The 18263-nt window shown below is 43.8% G+C and overlaps 2 protein-coding genes across 8 annotated transcripts in view; one reads left to right on the forward strand and one right to left on the reverse strand.

The window, feature by feature from the left end:
- CLVS1 (clavesin 1) overlaps positions 1-8956 on the forward strand; it is a 172860-nt gene extending 163904 nt beyond the window's left edge. The window contains exon 6 of the mRNA XM_078441449.1: positions 7322-8956. Coding sequence (XP_078297575.1) covers positions 7322-7409 — 88 coding nt within the window. The 3' untranslated portion in view covers positions 7410-8956. The remainder of the gene's footprint in view (positions 1-7321) is intronic.
- A 108-nt stretch (positions 8957-9064) lies between these two features.
- ASPH (aspartate beta-hydroxylase) overlaps positions 9065-18263 on the reverse strand; it is a 222074-nt gene continuing 212875 nt past the window's right edge. For all 7 annotated transcript variants that reach the window (XM_060610597.2, XM_060610603.2, XM_060610599.2 and 4 more), the window contains one exon: positions 9065-11279. In XM_060610597.2, coding sequence (XP_060466580.1) covers positions 11129-11279 — 151 coding nt within the window. In that variant the 3' untranslated portion in view covers positions 9065-11128. The remainder of the gene's footprint in view (positions 11280-18263) is intronic.

The following is an 18263-nucleotide window of genomic DNA, read 5'->3' on the forward strand; positions in this document are numbered from 1 at the left end:
TAAGCTGAATGTTTAGCTCACTCTAAAAATAGTCCACTTCAAAAGCAATAGAATATTTTTCTTGGATCAGTTTCTTTCTATTTCCAGTTCAGTAAATTGTGGCAAACTGTATTGCCAGAGTAGAGGGAGGTTTATTTGTTATCTCTTCACTTTGATGGGGAAAAGGTTTGCTGCTTTATGCAAGAAGTACTTAGGCTTATCTTTTAAAAAATGATTTATTGATTTATCCTTCGTGATTTGTTTGGTTCAGTAAACAGTAATTGTTCCCAGTGAAAACAACTATAAATATGTTGCGCTGAAAGCTACATAAATGATTGCTAATCAGATGGAAATTTGTGTTACTTCTAAAAATACAAGGTAAGACAGTAAGGTTAGCATTCATGAGCAATAATCTATTTTGAATTTTTTAAATGTTAGTCTTTCTCAATTTTGAAATGTTGGTTCTTCACAATGCATGAGTACACACAATTCTCTCTGGTAAACTTTACAATGAAGCAATTGGAACTTTGAGTTGAATCCATGCTTTGTGGCTGCATTTATGAAAGAATTCAGTGTTCCCAGACCTTAATTTTCTTATCTGCAAAAGGGGTAGAATAAGAAGTGCTAAAAATGAATGGGCATGTTTAGCTGAACACGTTATATGTCTCGTTCATCGAATCCTCTTTATTCCCACCTCGCATGATATCATTTTACATACAAGGAGGTGGAATTTGCCCAAGATCAGAAAGCCAGTGGTGAAGCCATTATTCAAGGCCAGGCTGGAGCTCCCTGGCAAAATGTCCTTGATACTTGAAACTACAGGGAGAAAAGGAGGCTTCATAGAATTACTTAGAAGAATTCTTTAATGATACATTTAAAAAAAATATTCTTTCTGTTTAGAAGTCCTTACATAGGCTCATTAGAATATGAGGCAGTTCCATGCTATTCCACAAAAACAAGCCCATCCTTGACTTTAAGAAGTAAAACCAGGGTAATGGAATACTTCCTGATGGAGCGATGAGGTTGGTCCCTGGAAAACAAATGGTTAGGACCTGAGTTAAATGAGGGTTTGACTTAATTGCCTCTGAGCCTCCTTCTATCTCTGGCCTCCCGTGATGCCTGGTGAATGCCTACGGTTGAAGGGCAGAGTTCCGGTGTCCTCCTCACTTGGGGTCTGCATAGTCAAAGCCAGGCAATGGCAGTTCATTAGTAAGAACGCTATGTAGTGATGACTTTGAAGATAAAGTAGCTAAACAAAGTTTTGGAAATAAACTTCTGAGAGCAGAAGTCTCAGTCCGGTTATTGGTCAATGCAAAATGGACTGGCTCACGGTGAACATTTCCCACCTTTATCTTGTTCTTTCTGGAATTTAATTGCTTTCGTAATCAGTAAAATTCAACCATGGCTAAAGATCTTTGGTGGTATGGAGTGGGGAAAGCTCCAAACGCTAGAGAAGTGAAAGGGAAGGTAGTGGGTAAAAAGAGAGAGGGAAGGGGAGGGAGAGAGGGAGAGAATGAATATAATGGCGGGAAAACAAAATGTTGCCATCAAGGCTGGAATGAAGGCTTTGTTAGGGTAGTTGGCTACACCACTGAGATAACCATGGCGGAAATAGCTCAAATCCCTCCCCTGTCTGCCCTTGGGGTCAAGCTGGCTTCAGTGTCGGAAAGCGGACCCCAGAGAAAAGCCTGAAATGTTTATTTCTGTGAAAGTGTCAAGCTTCTTGTGAGGAGGCAAAGCCACTGAATGGAGAGATTACCACCGAGAGTGATCTGGACAAGGAAGTCGCAAGGCGAGAGGCTCCTTAGTGGTTAATGCGCTAAATACACAATTTCTGAGCACTCTGTTTACCCGTGGTGGAGACACTTTTATCAGTGAGCACTTGATCGGTCTTCTTAGAGAGTACTTTGACTCTGCTGAATGTCCAGAGGGAAACATTTAAGGAGGGTGTTTCTCTTGGGTTCTTTATTTATACCAGATTTGTAAAAAAAGCAACGTTTGCTTTCTGTTTCCCCAGTGAATTTCAACTACTTCACAATGCAGTGTGTTCCTTATATTGAATGTCCTTTGTGCGACCAGGCACATGGGATGATGTCATGCTGGGAGTAAAAAGGCTATGGTCATTGTCTCAATCAGGGGAAAGGCAGATAAAAAAGAAAACATTAAGTTCCGTTCCTCATGCTCGGCTCCTCCAAATTGATCAATTTTACCAAGACACACAGTGTATTGACTGAGGTAAAAAAGCCTGCATTGTGTCCCTGCTGTCAGTACAGGTATTGAAAGAAATCACACTGATCTAAATTTGACCCCAAGTGGAAGGAGGAAGAGTCACCCGAATGAGCACTGTGAATGATGTCACTGTGTGAACAACAGCCTTTTCCTTCCTTCTTGTCCTTCTAGAGCTAATGCCTTACCTCCTCCGAACACCCTGTCTTCTGGGTGCCTATCACAGTAATCTCATATCTGTGTGTGAGTCTAGCTTGGGGTAAATGAAGCAATATTTCCACAAGAAAACTAAGGTTCCTGAACATTTGCTCAGGAGACATCCTCAAACATTTCTCACTATGAGTAAATAAGTGGTTTTTGTTTGAAAATTCAATATTTGACATGTTGTGGATCTGTTCTTTTCTTTTTTTTAAGTTTACTTATTTATTTTGAGAGAGAGAGCGCACAAGCAAGGGAGGGGCAGAAAGAGGGGTACAGAGGATCCGAAGCAGGCTTCTCCCGGACAGCAGAGAGCCTGATGCAGGACTTGAACCCACGAACGGATAGATCATGACCTGAGCCGAAGTCAGACGCTTAACTGACTGAGCCACCCAGGCGCCCTGAATTTTTGTCCACAGTGGCTCCCAAAATAGGGAGGGGAAGTTTGGAAACCAATCTAATTCTCTTTAAAATCACAGACAATAATTTGGATGGATAACAAATTTCGAGATCCAAAAAGACAGAGGTAGAGATATGAGCCAAATTTCAGAAGAAGAAATTGGATACTGAACCATGCACCTTCAAGATGGAAGAGGAATGGTTTACCAGCAGCCTATGCAAATATAGCTAAATTTTCCCTCAGCTGTGTTGAGTGAGTGCCAGAAAGGCTAATACAATTTTAGGTGCATTGTCTATGCTTCAACAGAAGCATAGAAAAAGAAAGAAAACCAAGAAGCAATAATTTCACTCTATTTTGGGGTGACACCCTGCGGGCAACCAGTTGATGAAGAGATTCAGGAGAACGTCCCAGCAGTAATTTTAGAAACCTTGGCACGAGAGGAATCTGGTTAGCCTCGGTGGTGGCAGGAAGAGAGGGCTGAAGGTGTAACCTGACCAACGGGAGGTGGCTCCTTGGTGAGTCACAGAGAGAAACGACACCAGGTGAACCGTCACACAAAAGAAATTCTATTTGCGACAAATAAGGAGATCACAGGGAATAACTTCCAAAGTCACGACTTCCCGAGCAAGGGTGGTTAGGTTCCTTTGATTTGGGGTAAAGATAAATATTTAAAAAGAGGCTCCTTGTCACCCTATGTGCAGGTGGGCGTAGGGTTGCACACGTGCCTATACATATTTTGTGTGTTATGTAAATGAGGCTTGTGTTCCCCCTGGGGCAGAGATTTTAGTGTTATAATGGGGTGAAGGTAATCGTTGGTAGTTCCAGAGGCCACTCCATGGTCCCGTGTAGGCTCGAGTCAGGGGGTTTCTCTCAAGCTGGTCTGGATGGCCTTGTCCCGCACTCGCTATCACCTGAGGGGCGGGGTCGGGTCTCATTTGCCAACCAGGTAAGCTGGAAAGGAGAGCTTAAGGAAAGATGGGGGAAAAGTGAGTGCAAGCAGGTGGGCAGTGATGGTGAGATCTTGGGTTCTAGCTGGAGACAAGGGCACTAGATAAACACTTAGAGGGTGGTCTTGTGAGGGCGTCCGGGTGGCTCAGTTGGTTGAGCCTCTGACTCGTGGTGTCAGCTCAGGTCACCATCTCATGGTTTGTGCGTTTGAGCCCCACCTGGAGCTCCGCGCTGGAGGTGCGGAGCCTGCTTGGGATTCTCTCTCTGCCTCTCTGCCCCGCTGCTGCTTGAGCCCATGTGCTCTCTCTCTCTCTCTCTCAAAATAAATAAATGAACTTAAAAAGGGGGGGTGGTTATGTGGACCAGGCAGATTACATGTACACGGGTGGCTCTAGCAGACAGAACAAGAAACGGTATCTAGAAGCTGCAAAGACAGGTTTGAGTTCAATGTAAAGAAGTTTCTGGGAGAGTCACCCCTCTAGAGCGGCATGGAGGACTGGGGTTCTCAATTTGGATTGATTCAAGAAGAGGCTGCACGGCCCCTTACTGAATACTCCCTGTTGGGTTCATCTCGAGGGGTCATTGCGGTGCCTTGTCACTCTGTGGTTGTGACCTCCCTTGCCACGTTGTAAACGAGAAGCAGCCAGCTCGAAAGTAGGGAAGCGCAGTGCAAGGCCCCCGAAGTGGGACAGCCAGCAGCATCTTCTGCGCTCACCAGGGCCTGAGGACAAGGCAGTTAGGCAGCTGCCTGAGGGGCCACACTTCGGGAGGTGTTTTCTTCCTGCTTATGGCAATGCTTCGGCTCTCAGCTTTGCTATAAACCTATAAATCTATTGCCCCCACCACACACACACACACACACACACACACACCGGACCCCTCATGAAAGCAGAGGGAAATGCATAGCAAACGTGTCAAATAGCTGAGCCACACTGCAAGCGGGGGCTTCCTCCGTCCTGTCCCGGGACCACATGAAGCCATGTCACTTTCAAAGCTTAGGCTTGGCACCCAAAGTGGGACTGTGCCTGGAGTCACAGTAGAGTCAGAGTACAAATCTGTTGTTTTGAGACAATTGTACTAATTTGATTCTTGATTTCTTTAAACTTTCTACGGTACGTGCATATCCTGAATGGACGTAAGAATCTGGGGCCGGTGGCGGGGGGGGGGGGGGAGTTATTTTTACAGTGAGGTAAAACTAAGGAACACTAAATAGTTCAGATAAACAGCTCTGCAGCCCTAGGTATGCCCGGAAGTGGCATGATGGTGACAACCCTGTCCTCTGTGTTGCCTTTCCTATGTTACTCGCCGCCCCCCCACTTCCGCCCCTCCCCCTCCCCCATCTATAAAATGGAGATAATAGCATCACTCCTCAGGGGTGTGAAAATGAAGTAAGCTAATACATCTAAAGAACTTCCAACAATACCAGGTGCACACAAAACAAGTTGTTAGTGTAATTATATATTGTTCTGGGGTCATTTCGACCACCCCCGGGTTTAATACGTTTCCCGGACACACAGGTCCCAGAAAAGCTGTTATACTCAGTTGTGGTTTGTTACAGCAAAAGAATACAGATTAAAATCAGCAAGGGAGAAAGGTGCATTGGGCGAGGTCCAGGTGCACAGGACCAGTCGCTGGCTTCCGGTTGTCCTGCCAGACTTTCATTCTCCCAGCAACATGTGACAACATGCACCAAGTGTGACCAATCAGGGAAACTCACCCACACTGTGGTGTCCAGGATTTCTCTTTATTTTTTTAAATCTATTTATTTTGAGAGAGAGAAGGAGAGAATCCCCAGCAGGCTCTGCACCGTCAGCACGGAGCCCAACGTGGGGCTCAATCCACGAACCTGTGAGATCATGACCCCAGCCGGGACCAAGAGTCGGACGCCTAAGCAACTGAGCCGCCCAGGCGCCCCTGGTGTCCAGGATTTCTACTGGCTGACAGGGGTCAGTCACACAGACCTGCAGTCTTCAATTCCTCCTTCCGTACCTGACCCCACAAGAGGTCACACTGATACAGGGTGACTCCAAACCCGGACATACAGAAAAGGCATTCACAAGAAATCACATTTTTAGCATCAACTATATGGCATGGTGCACAGTCTCAAGCATGCGGAGACATTTTATCAGGCAGGATACCCCAAGGGTTCAGAAGAGCCAGTCCAGGGATAGTCCTGAAGGTTTGGGCAACTCAGGCCTTCTGAGTTCACATTTTATTGCGTGTTGTATGTAAATTTTGCTTGTCTGGACAATCAATTTCAACCATTTTAATGTTTAAATATTTTTGTAATGTTTTTCTTTATTTTTGAGGGGGGAGAGAGAGAGAGAGTGAGGGAATGGCAGAGAGAGAGGGAGACACAGAATCTGAAACAGGCTCCAGGCTCTGAGCTGTCAGCACACAGCCCGACACGGGGCTCGAACTTGTGAACTGTGAGATCATGACCTGAACCAAAGTCAGACACTTAGCTGACTGAGCCACCCAGGCACCCCTTAAATTTTTTCTTTTTTAGCATGTGAACATTTATTGAATGTATATTGCACACCTATCTCTTATAACCTCTCTATATACTGGAAAATAACTTCAGTTCACATTGTAAACCCAAAATAGAAACTGTTATCATCTGATATGAGAGGGCTTATCAGAAACTACGGATTGCTATTACTGCACTATGGTGACAGAATGCTCTGAAAATTTTGATTGAAATTACACGTCAAATGCTTTACAAATATGATTAGCTTTAGTCCTTATCAATAGCAGTGGGAAGTACGTAATAGTTCTGTGTTACAGATGACAGAATAAAGGTCCAGAGAGTTTTAAGAACCCCTCCAAGGCTCCTCAGCCAGTCAAGGGCAGAGTCTACATTTACCAATCCGATTCCAAACCTGTGGTCTTAACATCATGCATGATAGTTTCCTATGATCTTGAGAAACATGGGCATTTATTAGTATGACCAGTTGGTGCTCAATGTCAAATACAAAATATTTTAGTTGATAATGGGCAGAAAAAATATGATTTTATGTTTTAAGTATTTGGGAGAATTAACTAAAAAATTCAAAGAAAGGAGGTGATTCAACTAGCCGTAATCACCCTCCATGGATGTTATTACTAATCGTAACCATTTATTACATCTCTTTCTCAATGAATCTAGCGTTGTAATTTTTCTTTTCTACTGGTAGAGGAGAATAAGAGAAGTAATTTTTGTATTCCACCCTTGAATACTAAATACTAAAAAGTATTTGGGAACATTAAAAAAATCCGGTATTCATTTGACTTGATGCATCTCAAGATCCGTAGAATGTTTAGACACTGGGGCAGCCTTGTGGCTAGAACACACATGTTGCTTTGACCACCAGAAAAGATCTTGGCAAAGAGGCTTTCAAGATGCCTCTCCCCATAAATACGTGGTGTAGAACGCAAAAAAGCCAGCAAGAGAGAGATACAAAAAAAGAGGGGGATTATATTGTTTGGATTAATAAGGGGACCTTAAAATCTGAATGCCCTCCAAGGTTCCAAAATTGTTGCCACCATGAATGGTCTGTAACTGCTTCTTTCTCCTTCCCCTATTATTAGATCTCAGTCTGTGGTAGAAGCTGGGACCCTGAAACATGAAGAGAAGGGAGAGAACGAGAACACTCAGCCACTCCTGGCTCTGGACTGAACCCCGGCTCACCCGACGCTCCCGCAGATCGCCAGCCTTCAGTGGTATCAGCCACCCGGGAAGCACAGGCGCAACTGACCCACACAGACATGTGCGTTCCGCTTGACATGAGGCCCTCCACTCTGCCACCTAGTAATGACTGTCACCAGCCATCGGTCTGAGCAGCCAAAGTGAACAGACTTGAGAGATGGGTTTTCTTTGTTGTTGTTGTTTTTCAGTGAGGGGATTGGAGGTGAAGCAAGGCGGTATTCCCCTTTATTTACGGTATTCCCCTTCCCCTTTATTTATGGTAGTCAATGAATTGAAAAAGGAAAAACTAAATTGATGCACACACTCCATTAGGACAAGGATTTTTCTGAGGCACCGCAGACACCCTTTCCAGTTTTTGTGATTTAAGATTAAGCACACTTCCAAGTAGATACACCAGAATTAAGCTGTGCAGACACAATTGTCAAGCTCAATGTAAGTGCAAGGCCCCAAGACAGTAATCTCGCCAGTGATTTCCATTCTTATTGAATTATTTTCTTCGACCTCATCACCAGCATCGAATTGTTCAGCCTAAGGGCATGTTCTTGTAGGTCCGGCTATTTGCGGAGTTTGCTTATTTGGATATCCTGCAAGAATGATTTTGACGTCACATCTTTTTTTCAGGCCACCAGCTGATTACCATGATCTGACTTTAAAGGAAGACGCACACAACTTGAAATATGATTGTTTCATCTTAATAATGTGACTTGTCACAGGCAACATGTATCTGCGGGGGAGGGGGTGGGGGTCTCATTGAAAACACATGTCAGTGATGAATGAATCCATTCAAATTGCCTCACTCGGGTCACTACAGCAAAGAAAAGTGCTACTGAAGCGTTTAGCGCCCCCCATCCTCCTGCAATCAGTTCAAGGTGTGGAGAAGGGACCTGACTGTTGCTGAGAGGGTACATATCAATCATGGAGGAAGACCCTTAAAGATGGCTAAATATGCAAATACTGAACATAAGAGATTAGGATTGCGGGATAAAATGCCAAAGATCATTTTATTTCTTTGTCTATTCTCCTTAGAAATGGAGTCCCCAACTATCCAGTCAAAGGAAATGAAAGGGAATAGGATACGATATCCTTACTTGGGCCATGTTTCCCCAGATGAGTTGTATGTTTTTACATATATTTTATGCTCCCAGCCATCTGCATGACATGGGCATTTATTAGTATGACCAGTTGGTGCTCAATGTCAAATAAAAAATATTTGAGTTGATAATGGGCAGAAAAATATGATTTTATGTTTTAAGTGTTTGGGAGAATTAACTAAAAAATTCAAAGACAGGAGGTGATTCACCTGGCCATAATCACCCTCCGTGGATATTACTAATCGTAACCATTTATTACATCTCTTTCTCAATGAATCTAGTATTTTAGGTTTTTTTTTTCTACTGGTAGAGGGGAATAAGAAGTAATTTTTGTATTCCACCCTTGAAATAAAATTTAAATAGAACTGAAAATATTTCTCAACCAACTGTATCACAGTACAAGTAAAACCAATTCATTTTATGTAGACATTTCAAATAACAAAATAGTAACACTGAAAATCATTCTACCAATGCAGTGACCAAAATGCTTTCCTTATATTCCATGACAGAGGGAAGAAAGATAAAGAATTAAAGTGAATTAGAAAATCCATTTTATTACTTGTGTTTATAAAATAGTTGAGGGATCCAAGTGTTCAAAACGGTATCAGAGTCAATTATTGCCAACACTTTACAACAGTAAGGATAACTCTGGCTTTTCAATTGGCAACATTTAGAACCTCCTGTAGTGACCTGATTTGAAATACCATATTATAATTATTAAGTCAAGAGCTAGTTTTTACTCTAGTCCGTGATTTCATTAAATGAACGTAAGATGATGGTTTAACACTGACAACTCATACTTTAAATTTCTTTATGTGTATGCGGTATACATGTAAGAACCAAATTCAGTAAGTGACATGAATATTCTTACAGGAGCATTGGATTGTGTTGTCCTTTGTCAGTCATTTCTTCCGTTCAATAAATACTGAAGGACACAACACCTTTTTATTTTCAAGAGTTTGCTTTTTCTTCTGGACTTTGGTAATTTCGATACTTTCCTCATGTGCTTCTTCATCTATTTTAGCGGGATTGTTTTGGCAAAACAGACGGGAACAAAATATCTTGCAAACCCTTCTCACTGGAAGCTCACGTCAAGCCAAAAGGGTCCATTTCAACGTTAAAGAACTCTTTTTAAAAGACATAAAGCATCCCTCTTTGTCCTTAAATGGAAAGGAAGCACAAGTGTTTTTTTCTACCCGTGAATGACATTTGGTAACTGCTGTGTCATTTCTTCAGCATTTTTGTTCATATTGGCTTAAAATTCAGGTACATGAGTATCATTACATTCACATAGCTATCATTTCTAGTTTGGACTGGAAACATGCAATATTTAATGCATTAATACTCTTCTAAGTTTGATCATCTTTGGAATAAGGAGGCAAAACCATTTTTCAACTGTTACTTCTACGCTGTGCGTAACATTAAAGCTAAACTATGGACAACGATTGCTACTTCAAAGCTATATTTAAATGGCAGAAGTTTCTCAAGCCAGGGAAACACAAGAGTCTTCCAAACTCTGTCAAAGAGGAAGGCGATCTGGACATCCTAAATGCAGGACAAAGATCCTGGCATTCTTGAGGTCTTTCACTCTGCCATCCTTCAGATTTTTACAAATTTGTGGTGGGGACCCACCTAAGGACCTCCTCACTCACGTGGATCTACAACAGGCAAGGAGACTCTGGGTTCCAGCCCTTTCTCAGACGGCAAAGAGGCCAAGGAGCCCGATGTCCTAGCAGCCACCTCGCTATTTGATCCTGAGAGAACGTTTTTACTCCGAGAAATGTTACTTTTTCAAGTCCTAATTCTTGGCATTAAAAAAATTTTCAGGTGGCACTTTCATACCTCGATATAAAATAATTCCACGTCTTCTTTCAGTGTGAAAAGTTCCTCTCAGAAAGACAGAGTCTCTACCATTTGCATGGTGAGGAGAGAAATGAAGACACCGTCTTTCAACGACGATTTGAAATAGCAAATGGACTCAGTTGGTAGGAAGCAGTACAGTCCGCAGACATCAGCACAAGTACATCTTTCTCCTTTGTAGTAGGAAAATATAATTGCTTCTTTTATGAGTGTCTTTCACTAAAAATAATTAAAAGAGGGAAGTATGGGTTCACGGGGAAAGTTACCATTGAACAGCATTTCCACAGCTCGTATCAAAATCAACAAGAAAGTAGTGGTACGTGATGACAAAATTGCCTAGCTACCCTAGAAAAATATAATTGCATAGAAAGATTACAAGCTAAAGCGATCCATTCACAGTTTCTACATATCTTCTCATTGTACACTGATTTAGGCCTCTTCTAAGTGGAGAAAGCATCTTTGGCTGACAAGGTAGAAGCTATCCCGTGTTCACCTGAAAATGTGGCATCAGATGGGAGCCGTCATGGGAGGAAGTACAGCAGAGTACTTTCTACATGAACTGCAGCAAGGCAAATATTCCTTTTAGTGTCTTCTAATCCTAGGAGGAGCCTCGGAATTTTTCGGGCTGCAAGTCAAAGGAATCAAGGGCCTCAGACTTGGAACCTGTGTCCCTACACCCAAGGAGAGGGAAGCGGAAAGGCAGCCTCTCTCCAGTGTGTCCCAAGCCTGTACAACACACTAAATCGCAGGAAGGCTCTGTCTCTGCTGGGGGGTCAGCTCTGGGTGCCACACGTCCACGATGAATATCAGCCGGAAAGACGCAGCGTCCTGCCATACCTCGTGCTCAAAAGAGTCATCAAAGATGAGCACCTTGCCTTCTTCCCACGTCCTGGAACAGAAAAACATGGGTTCAGATGTCTGAGAATCAACCCATGGCTATGTGCAGATGGGCACTTTCATGATAACCTTTGGGAGATGACCAGATAACTGGAACACGAAGCCAGCATTTATTCTCTCCTTGGCGATTAAGAAAGAATTTAAGGATTCTTACCATGAATACAATTTTCGATGCTGAGCCCTGAACATGAACACAGGGCAGGGGCCTGGTGATAAGAGCATACTGACCTCACCACAGGCTTTGCAATTATTCTTGGAACAAGCCTAGGTGTGGCTTGTAGAGTCAGGCAAGCAGTGAAAGGCGTGCCCCGGTGGCTCAAGCCCACATGACTTCCCGGTCAATGACTGCATGCTGTCCTCCCTTGGCCTTTCAGAGACTGGTCTAGACCTATGGGCAGCACCTGGGTATCTTCATGCCCCGTAGGACACCTGGAAGGGTGCCAGTGCATCTCCAAATGATTTTCTCAACACTTTCCGTTGGTTAAAGCTCCATTTCGTGGAAGAAGTCCCATTTTATGGAAAGGCAGATTGGGAATGGATTTTGTTTATATTTTTAATGTCATTTGCAATGCAAGTGGGCTATCCATGGAATATTTTAAATCAATGCTGCAAAACATTCTTCAGGGCCTCCAACATTACTTCATAAAATATGTGTATAGAAGCTAAGACCTAAACATAGTACTAGTCTAAATAAAGCAATCAAGACAGAAATATGCAGGGGCAATTACACAATGCCTTTCAAATCCAAAGAAAGTTTATTAGTCATGCTAATGTTCTTCTCTTTTTAAAATAGGTATTTACTGCCAATTTATTACATGCTAAGTTACATTTTTAAAATGAAATCTTTACTAGGAAATTTTCCTTAGTATTAAAATTCCATGTAAGCATTTGATATTCTATATTGTGGATTAGCAAAAAATTAAAATCATAGGATAGAAAATGCTAGCTTGATTTCAAGATTTCAGATAACTTGGGGGCTGTCCTGTGCTCTGCATATGTTGACAGCCTCTCTGGCCTCTACCCACTAGATGCCAGTAGCACTCTCCCACCAGTCATGAGATCCAAAAGTATCCCCAGTCATTGCCAAATGTCCCTGTGGAGTGGTGGTCGGGGTGGGGGTGGGGGGTGTTGGTGAGAGGCACATTCATCCCAGACACATTGTATTAATCAGACAATAACATTTCTACGTTATTTAAAGTAAATGATAAACAAATGAATATTTGCCAGTTGAAAGTTCCTTGAAGTTGAGAATCGACCCCTACTTTTCCACTCGTCCCCACCTTCCTACCCCACGTCACACGCTGTCTCACACACCTAGCCTAATAGCTTGCATTCAATAAACATGGGCTGCTTGACTCTTCGCTATGATTCCTCTTATGGTTCAAAGAGTTCCACTGGAGTTCCATCCAAGTGAAACCCACAACAGAAATATACAGACACCAGAGCACTAGACAGAGTATATATTATTAAATATTATTAGACACATATTAAAACCAAACTTGAAAAGAAAGGCAAAGTTAAGAAAAGGACAAGAAAAAGGAAGTGGAATGGCCCATAGCTTATACAGTTTGGTGGTGATGTTCTAGGTCTTAGTGTTACTGGTGGGGCTATGTAATGTGTATAGGGGATCGCTGACAAGCCTAAATATAGGCAGCAGATAAGGGGGGCAGTGCACTGACGGGGGAGCGGCAGTACGCCCGTGTGCACAGCAGCATCGCCCACAGCAGCCAAAAGGCGGAAGCAACACAAGTGTCCACAGACCAATGAATGGGTACACAAAATGTGGAATATGCGTACAATGGAGTATCATTCAGCCTTCAATGGGAAGGAAATCCGGACCATGCTACAACACGCACATTACGCTCAGTCAAATGAAGCACTCACACAAGAACAAATATGGTGTGAGTCCACTTACAGGCAGTACCTAGAGCAAATTCACAAAGATGGTAAGAACGATGGGGGCGGGGGTTGTTCAGTGTGTTCAGTTTCACAAGATGAGGGGTCCTGTGGACGGACGGATGTTGGCGATGGCAGCACAGTACGAACGTACACAGCGCCACTGAACTGTGTGGATATTTAGAAACGGGATGGTAAATTTTATGTTATGTGTTTCACCACTGTTAGAAAAGGAAAAAAAAAAGGTGGGGGGAAGGGAAAGGGGAGCATGCGGTAGAAGAGAAAGAGGGAGAGAAACGGCACGGCACAATGGGCAGGTTACAGCCCTGAGTGGAAGCAGATTTAAAACCAACTGGCCATTTACTACTGTGTGACCTGGGGGGTCACTCAGCATACAGGAGCCTTTGTGTCTTTATCTGATGAAGGGTAGAGAATGTAAAAGAGGAGGAAGGAAAATACAGAAAAAAAAATAGGGAAAAGAAAGATAGAGATGATAACATATGTAAGTGGTATAATGTTACCAAAAATAACCTTGGCTTCACGCCCTATGAATTGGCCTTCATTGAGAAGACAAAAATCTTCCAAGGGGGTGAGATACCAAAAATTTCAGAGATCTGCGAAATAACACTTTGTGCTATCATGGCAAGGGGTTCTCAAAGTTTTTTTTTTGAGTGGCAGAGGATCTGGAATCTACTTAAAATACTGGAAGTAATTCGAAGAATGGAACAGAAAATTCTAGGTTGCACAAGATGGTATTTTTCACTCGATTCTGATGGGTGTAAGAAAGTCAAAGACTTAGGGATGCTTTACGGGAGAAAATTATTGAACATCTCATTCATTAACTTACATTCTCCATGAATTGGGAAAAGCTTTTAGTGTTGAAACACACTGGTTTATTCGAGGAACACCAGTGCCTTTAAGGGTGGAATTTGAGTGACCACTGTCTGTGGCTTTTCAGATATCTTAAGTCAAGTATGGACCAGTGTAAACCATTGATGAAATAATTTATTTTTTAACAAAAATCTGGGAGGTATTCTAAAGAGTTGGATTCCTTTAGGGCCCTAAAACTCACGGGGAAGTGTGTCCCGTTATCGTCTCTTTGCCCTTCCATTTTCTTTTTTTTATTTTCTTCTTTTTTTTTTTTTTTTTTAATTTTTTTTTTAACGTTTATTCATTTTTGGGACAGAGAGAGACAGAGCATGAACAGGGGAGGGGCAGAGAGAGAGAGAGAGACACAGAATCTGAAAGAGGCTCCAGGCTCTGAGCTGTCAGCACAGAGCCCGACGCGGGGCTCGAACTCACGGACCGCGAGATCGTGACCTGAGCTGAAGTCGGACGCTTAACCGACTGAGCCACCCAGGCGCCCCAGCCCTTCCATTTTCTTTCAGACAGTTTTCCAGAAAAACTGCCAAGATACCCAATTATTTAATGTAGATTCCTTGTGAATACTTCAAAACTGGCATCTTTCAATCCCTCATGAGAGCTAAAATGACAAAAAGTGCAGCCCTCATTAACCTGAAAGGGAAGAACAAAAAAATCCCATCCAAGCCACGTGCAGGCTGAGGGACTGAGGTTAACTTGAGATAAATGCCTTGCTTGGGAAAGGATGAGGTTTTCCAGAAAAAGCGACAGCTCTAAATCGGTCAAAGGTCTTCAGATCTCTTCTGAATAACAAAGACTCTCACTGCAAGGTGAAGAAAACAGTTTTCAGGCCGCTTGCTTTGTGAGCAAAGCTTCGCCAAATATGATTAAGTTATACTCCAAGTATGACCTGAAAGGTGCCCTCTGGAGAAAAGATTTTCAGGGTTGCCCTTGAGTTTCCTGAGGGCGCACCCTGCCTTTCTCTCAGGGCTCAGGAGAGCAGGGCCAGAGTGGGGGGCTGCACCCTCTCCCCAGATGGCTACCTCATCCGGCTTTGAGAATGCCTTAGCATCGAGAGAAGCACGCCTCTCCCTGGTTTGCAAAAGATACAAGAATACCTGGTCAAAGACAAAGTAATGTCACATAATTCTTCAGTTTCTCAAATTATTGTAATTATAATTAACGATCCTGGTATAATGGTGGCAGTATTGTACCTAACAACCACACTGTGTCACAGAATTGTCGTCAACACCAATCATGCTAAACAATGATACTAGGTGCTTATAGAGTCTGCCACCTAAAAACTTTATTGATCGCATCTCAGTGATCCTTGCTAAAATGTTGAGGTAGGCAAGAGACAGGGTTCTAATTTTCCAGCAGAGGAATCCTATGGAAGCAAGTTCAGATGTCTGCAGTGATACTGCGGGTCTGTGGAAAAAGCGCAGTCACCCGCCTTGCTTCAGTAGAGCCCAAACCTTCAGCTAGGGATCACAGCACTACTAGGGGACGTGCTCAGTGCCTGCGCTGCTGTGGGAGGTGGCCTGGAAGGCATTTAACGGGCTGAGTGGAATACAGAAAAAGGGTCAAAGAGCTCAGCAATAAGGCTACATAACACAGTACTTATTAATCCTGACCTACTGAAGTCCCTCAATTCTGACTGCATTAGAAATCCTGGCACATACTAGAATTGTAATGTAAAACTCTTCTCTCTCTCTCTACCTAATACACAAAGACAGAAATACACACGTGCACAAACGCACATTCTTTTTCTATGTATTATATAGTTTCTATCTATCTATCTATCTATCTATCTATCTATCTATCGGGACAAAGCATTTTTCTGGAGGCTAGGACACCTGTGTTCTTGTTCTGACTGCTGCTAACTAGCCACGTGATAAAGCACTTCACCAAGGGGCCTCCATTTCCCCATCGGTGCAACGACAGAGATGGAAAGATGGCCTCTAAGGCTCCTTTCCACAGGAAAATTCCCTTAATTCTCTGAGCCGAGTTGCTGGTTAGGACTTCGGTCTTCACACTACATTTCACAGGGCACGCGTAAGCTTCCATCTGAGAAATGGAGAAATAGTATTTGCTGCTTTGTTTCAGGTCAAAATATCAATTCCAATGAAAGACGGCTGACTTCACAAAGAAGCTCTCTTCCCGACAGATCGTGTGCATATGCACCCCTAGCACATCTCCCAGCCCCTCACAGGAGAGCCCGGCCCGGCTGCCACAGGGCCGCCCTCCCCTCCACACAGGCCCGGGGACTTCCCCTGTCTCTGTGGAAGCTCTGGACCTCCTCCTCTTGGTCCTAGGTCAACCAGCAGCCGAGAAAGCCAAAAGGGGGCCAAGAAAGAGAAAAGGCAGAGGAAGGCAGACTCATAAGACCCCAGATGGGATGCCGCTGCCCTGTCCCCACAGACCTCCAGTTCCAGGGTGGGGGCTCGGGGAGGAAAAGGGAAAATGTGGGAGCGGGGTGTGGAGCTCTCAGCTGTGCTCCTGCCGGTCCTCCTTTCTCCGGGATCGCTCCTGGCCCCACGCCTATCAGATCACAGTCCCCATCTGTATCTGTTCCATCCCTCCACACCCTTGGCCTCCTGTCGTGCTCCCCTTTCCTAACTCCTTAAGGCCCCGCCTCCTCCAGGTCACAAGAACCATCTCCAATGGTGGAGGGGTGCTTGGTCTCACTCCCTGGAAGGTAAGAGACAAAGGTCCCCATTTCTACAGCGATCCCACAAGAGGACAGTAAAAGATCAAATACACGGAGTGCTTTTACCACACAGCACTCTGTAAATACAGTCCGGACTGTATCTAGGTGGACGGCTTTCACACTCAAAACCACAGAAAGATACACTTTTATTCTTCTCCCATCTCACAGGTGAGGAAATCAAGGCTTAGAGAGATTATGCAAGTTGCCTAAAGATGGAGTGAAAAGCCTTGGAGGACTGGCCCAGGAACCTCCACATCATTTAATATTGCCATAGCAAAATGGATGCCAACTTTCCCATTTCTCGACCATCACTTCAACAAACGAAATGTTTGCGCACGATTCGTACTGCATGTGGGAATCGCCATTCCCCGTGCAGGGATCGCTGCGTATCTGTGTGTACGAATGCTAACCAGAACAGGGGCTAAGAGACTTCACTGGACGTCTTTAATTCACCAAGTTGCTCAAGGAAAGGAAGAAAGGGGACAAAATGTTACTATTTAGTAACAAATACTCAGGGAACACATCCAGGTAAAATGCCATGTTCGACCTGCAATCCCAGGTGCGCAGGCTCGGGTGGTGACTTATGGACGGGTAAGGTCACGTTACAGTTGGGCTGGAAGACGGTTATGTTCTGTGAAAGAGAAGAGCTATGATGTCCAAAGGAAAATCCTCAGACTTTAGCTTCCTGGACTCTTTGTGAAAAAAGAAATGCTGTCTATGAACAATTCATGGTGACTTCAAAAAATTAAGTCTTTCTCTCACTGTTAACATGTTAGCAGGCTTTCCACATAATCTTCCTAATTAAAAACTTGAGAGATTAATGGAAAGAGTATGCTACAAAAACACTTGAGGTATGCTGTGGTAGAGGGCCATTATTTCCACAGCAGCAGAAAGAGGCATCACAGGACTTCTTGCCAACTCATGTCTTCAGCGTGCTGCTGACGTGACACCCATGCACATTTTCCTGACGATCTGGTGGTCCTGTCCAATATTTTTGGCTGGTAAGTTGCAGGCAACAAGCCTGAGTCTCCAGGAGAGCCACACAGTCACTCTTCTTTCCCGCAGTCTGGTTCCAGCACGTCCTGGAGACTCAATGGAAAGAATTCCCGTGTGCGATCATCCAGAGCTCAAACAACTTGGCCGCTCCATGGGAGTAACGATGAGTCCTGCTTGCCAGTGGCACATTCATCCGCCGACTCAAGTTCATTCAGCTTTGGGTGGCGATCCTAAACGAGCTCACTTGACAGACCACAAAGCAGGGCTTGTCAGGGGTGACACAAATGGCCCGGAAATGGAGATTCTCCAGCTCGCTGCTTGGCCGTGAAGACCAGCCTTCACACTGATTGCCTTTCAAGTCCAAGATGATCTTAATTTTGTAGCCACCACCAACAAAACCCCCAAAGCCCAGAAATGTATAGTTAGATGCCGTGGGGTTGAGGCTACACAGACTTTCCAACCAGCCTGCTTGAGACCAAACCTTCGTTCTGATATTGTAGCGGGTTGAATGGT

The sequence above is a fragment of the Panthera onca genome, chromosome F2 (assembly GCF_046562875.1).
Source record: "Panthera onca isolate mPanOnc1 chromosome F2, mPanOnc1 haplotype 2, whole genome shotgun sequence".
Classification (NCBI taxonomy): domain Eukaryota; kingdom Metazoa; phylum Chordata; class Mammalia; order Carnivora; family Felidae; genus Panthera; species Panthera onca.